Genomic DNA, 4,414 nt, shown 5'->3' on the forward strand with positions numbered 1-4,414 from the left:
ATATTTTAATCATACTTTTATTTTTTAAATTGAATTTATATATTATTATATATTAAAATAAAGTTGAAGTGGTAAAGGTGTTAAAATATAAATTTTCACTATAATTTTTTAACATAGATTACGCAATAAAATAATGATGCAGTAGAAGTGTATTAACTAACACGTTTAAAAATAAATCTATTTATATGAATAGTTACCCTATGATAATTTAAAGAAAATGTCAATATATTGTGCTCCAAACAAAGGATTATACATAAAGCTCAAGAAGATCAAGTATATATGTTTTATACTTGATTTTAAACAGGTAGAAAATATAAGTTATTAAAAGATGGTAAGGGAAACTAACATTCTTGCTTGAAATTAAAGCATCCATTGAACAAGTAGTAATTAAGTAGTGACAAGTACATTAACAAAAGAAAAGTGCAGATTGTCCTTAAAACTCATTATAGGTTGGACTTTTTTTTCTTGACAGACTCAAACGAAACTCAGGACCCATAGTATGATATCATGATGAAGATAGCTTTCATTTATTCATTAGCGCAGCCCTTGACATTAAATGCTTCTCAGAAACCTGAAATCAAATATCATCTCATCAAACAAAGTTTTGTAGCAATGATCCTTAAACAAGAGTACGTTCCATACTTAATAATTTAACACTTTCTTTTATTTATTTATCTTCTTCAGATTCACTCATTTTCTGTTTCTCCAGTTAAAAGGTTGATGCTATATTAAAAGCTAATATTAATGATATATTTTTTTGCTAAGTGTTATATTCTTTAATAGAAAAATTGAAAAGCATGAAATAAATATGTTGCTACGGAGGATCACAACTATTGTCTCTTGAAATAAGTGATGTAAATAGACATATTTGCTTATGTGAATGTTTTGAAAAAGGGTTAGAGTATTTCATAAGTGTTCTATATTTATTCATTTATTTTTTACTGATAAAAAAAAAATTGCTTCTGTGTATGTACTTACATTTTCCATCTTAGCTTGGTTGTTGCTGTCCAGCATCAGCCCGAAGTGAATATGGGGAAAATGTGCCCACTAAAAAGAGAAAATTCAGTAATTAAGTATAGTTATGAAGAAGATATATATTAAAATAGGGTAAAATAATTCCAGCGATTTTTATCTGATACTTACGTTTTTGGCAGCTGTACTGAAAGCTTCTCTGTGACTGATATCAGGATTATTGGCTTTGATCCTCTGAATCTCTTCCCTGCGTAAGAACAAAGACGTTTCAAAGTGCTTTATGCAACCAATTACATCTTATATATACAGTAAAATTATTCGTAAAGTTTTACTTACTTTATAAACTGATTATAAGCAGAAGGTACGCGCTGCCTCTTCTCGGGAGCTGGAAAAGAAAATAACAACTCAGATGAGATCAATATCGTCAATGACAATGTGGATATTTTATTTTATTTAAGGAAACTAGGTGGCTCCATATGTGTGGCTATGATGAATTTGAGATTGAATATTAAACTTGGTAAAGGGTAATATATATATATATATATATATATATATATAGATATATACTCACGCCTATTGACAACCCTTTCCTCAGTTACATTAGTGGGGGGTGGACGCATTGCAATCCTGTTGTTGCATTTGGAGGTGGAGCCAGTGTCAATCCTGTACTCTGGGTTGCAGTGCCCGGGTCCCTGCAAATGAAAATCTTAATAATAAGCTTGGAAGATAAACTTAGCCATGTCCATATATACAATTAAAGTGGTGGCACCATGATGACTTATAAACATGAAGAATTCTTTACTTTTTAATCATTAAATTTAATGTTAAATGGTATTTTTTTTAATAATAAATATAGATTAAAATGTAGATTTTATATTGAAATATGTGAAAAGTAGTTTGAGTGTAAAAACCAGACGGGGACCAGTTAGTTTGCATGAAATAAAAATGGGGTGAATAAATTAACTGACTAGGTATCTGGCAGCAGCAAATGTGGGTTTACTGTGATTCAGACGTGAAGAAATAATGATGGCCTCTCATAGAGAGAAACGAAAGTGCCTTTAATATCACTGAGCAATAAGACAGGAAATGCAACTAATCAGATGAATGAAAGTACTTACAGAAAACCCAGATTGACAGTTGTGGAAATGAAGGGCTTAGATTTTAGGGATTTACACCGAGCAAGATACCATTTTTTAAAAATTGAGAATTGAGTCATCCGATCCACAGGAGTGTGCTTGCCTTGGAGACGACAAGGATCTTGAAAAGAAATCATTAAACCTAGCTAAGGCTAACATAACATATTTCCCACATATACATACATAGATACATGTCGATGAAATCGATACCCAGAGTATATCATCTCAAAAAGCCACGAAGAGAGAGAGATAGATAGATTTTCAGTTGCCTTGATGGGTTAGGACAGAACCTGACGCCTCTACTAAAAGTGCAAAAAAGAAAACGAATAGGTTTTGCTTATGGCGGCTGCAGGTAGCTAGGGCTTTCAGTACTCTTTCTCAGGTAGAAATAACAGACATGCTTGCTTTGAAATACTCGATTTAGCACACAGAACCTACCAGAGGGGCTTCGATTTTGTCAAAAGGAATAACTCCCACAAACCCTACCCTAGGATCCAGAAATCAAAGACGCTATTTTATTTATATTTGTGTTATGTTAGTACTTGTGAGTATTCATCAAAATCAAGTACCAATTAGTTGGAAACGTGGCATTTATGTGTTATTATATTGCACCTTACCTGAACATCTTGCCATGACAGTGACTGAAACGCGGCGGCCATGTTCACGGACCATAGATTGGTGCAGTGCCCGCATCGAACGGTCACAATGTCAAACAGGCTGCTGCATGGAACACTCACCTGTGTCCATAACACAATAATATTCCATTATACAAGGAGGAAAGTTGATTAAACACCCAGAGAATGAAAAACAAAATAAATTAAACTAGATCACGCAATTATTTCATATTTCAGATCATCTCATCCCGTTAAAGATAAAAAAAAGTAAGTTGAGAAGTGAGGTTTTGAGGAAAAGGGTGCAGCTTGGTTTTACTCGAAAAAGAAAGAAAACTTGTCAACTTGAAAGATGCTACGATCCAGGGTTTATTCTCGTATGTTAGAACTGGGAATACTCCTGAAGAGATTTACATATTTGTTTTCCAATTTAAAAACTTGAGAAAGCACCTGGATGTATAGTTCAGAAGAAGTTGATTTTAGCAGAAGCTAGAGAGGTCAATTAGGTTACAGGTTAGAGATAGGAAATCAAAGGGTGGAGAGGACTTGTCCTATCAACAGTTTTAACATATAGTGCCTATTTTGGCGTTTTCAAGAGGAAACTACAATATTTCTCAAAACAGCTAGCTAGCTAGCACAGTTGGCACAATTAGCCTCACCCGCACTTGCTCAGAACGGGAAGGGGAAAACACCGTGTGTGTATGGTTTTGTTTTTGTGTGTATGTGTGACCTTCTTGAGGTCCTCTCCAGATATGACTTTTATTTGACTGCAAAAGAAGAAGAAAAGAAAAGGAGAAAAGGAAAAGTCCGGAGATGGAGACATGACTGTAACAACAACTAGGAACCCAGAAAGAAAGAGGGAATTAAAACAGCACACCCACTGGTTCACAAAAGCGCAAACACACACAAACACACGCATAGTGGTAGCTTTCTTTTCAGGATCTGATTGAATTATTTTGCCCTTGGATGTGTACAGAAGAAGGAAAAGAAAGAGGCAAAAGAAACCAACCAAGTATGTGTACTGTGTGTGTGTGTGTGCGTGCTGTAAAATACATTAGTTTGGCATTTGAAAACAAGAAGATATTGTATGAATTAGGTAACATGCAAGAGCCGAAAAGCAGATCTCCGACTAAATCATAAAAGCTAGCTTTGAAATCAAAGATACCGCAAGAACAATATTGCAAAAGTTGCAGGGGATGTAACAGAGTTGCTCGGGCGCAACATCGATGCCGCAGGTTGTCATAGCTGATCTGGAGTTTCTTGAAAGAAGGAGGGTGAAAGAAGAAGAAGAAAGAGAGAAAGAAGGAAGTAGAAGATGGATGAAGGTAATTGAATAGCTGGTCCTTCTCTCTTGCAATAGCAAAGATGAAGGCAAAGGCCTTTTTAATTATTCTCTCTCTCTCTTTCTGAAAACCCTCCCTTGGTTGGATAGTGAGCTGTGTATGGGGTGTGTATATATAAGTATATGAGGACAGTAAAAACTGAAGGAAAAGGTTGTATAAAATAGAGTAGAGAGAGGTAGAAGAAGGGGTTGTTTGGAATCCGAAGGAAAGAGAAAGAGAAGTGAGGAAGTAGAGAGTAAAAAAGTAGTTTTAGTAGTGCCCACGGCAGTCAGGGAATGCTGGGTCCGTCAAAGGAAAACAAACTGCTTTTTAGTTCATATTCGAAAACTTGCTCCACTGCTCAATAATTATT

At 34.9% G+C, this 4,414-nt stretch overlaps 1 protein-coding gene across 2 annotated transcripts; it reads right to left on the minus strand.

The window, feature by feature from the left end:
• Positions 1-332: 332 nt before the first annotated feature.
• LOC108343345 (axial regulator YABBY 5) lies at positions 333-4,178 on the minus strand. Of its 2 annotated transcripts, XM_052880618.1 has the most exons (8): positions 3,885-4,178; positions 3,379-3,486; positions 2,726-2,845; positions 1,544-1,664; positions 1,309-1,357; positions 1,144-1,219; positions 979-1,047; positions 333-571 (listed from the first exon to the last, which is right to left on the minus strand). In XM_052880618.1, exons 1-8 carry the CDS (start codon positions 3,960-3,962, stop codon positions 524-526), a joined length of 669 nt encoding a protein of 222 aa, XP_052736578.1. In that variant the 5' UTR covers positions 3,963-4,178; the 3' UTR covers positions 333-523. The 2 variants fall into 2 exon arrangements, with proteins under 2 accessions (XP_052736578.1, XP_017437098.1); XM_017581609.2 differs by lacking the exon at positions 3,379-3,486 and having other exon boundaries at positions 3,885-4,166.
• Between the last annotated feature and the right edge of the window lie 236 nt (positions 4,179-4,414).

The sequence above is a fragment of the Vigna angularis genome, chromosome 1 (genome assembly GCF_016808095.1).
Source record: "Vigna angularis cultivar LongXiaoDou No.4 chromosome 1, ASM1680809v1, whole genome shotgun sequence".
NCBI classification, from domain to species: Eukaryota; Viridiplantae; Streptophyta; class Magnoliopsida; order Fabales; family Fabaceae; genus Vigna; species Vigna angularis.

Excerpts from the sequence above, each read along its gene's own strand:
- LOC108343345 (XM_052880618.1), bottom strand. The coding sequence starts at position 3,962 with ATGACAACCTGCGGCATCGATGTTGCGCCCGAGCAACTCTGTTACATC. Across the intron at positions 2,846-3,378 it reads CCCGTTCTGAGCAAGTGCGG|GTGAGTGTTCCATGCAGCAG; the intron begins GTGAGGCTAATT and ends TTATGGACACAG. Across the intron at positions 1,048-1,143 it reads TCAGTACAGCTGCCAAAAAC|TGGGCACATTTTCCCCATAT; the intron begins GTAAGTATCAGA and ends TTCTCTTTTTAG.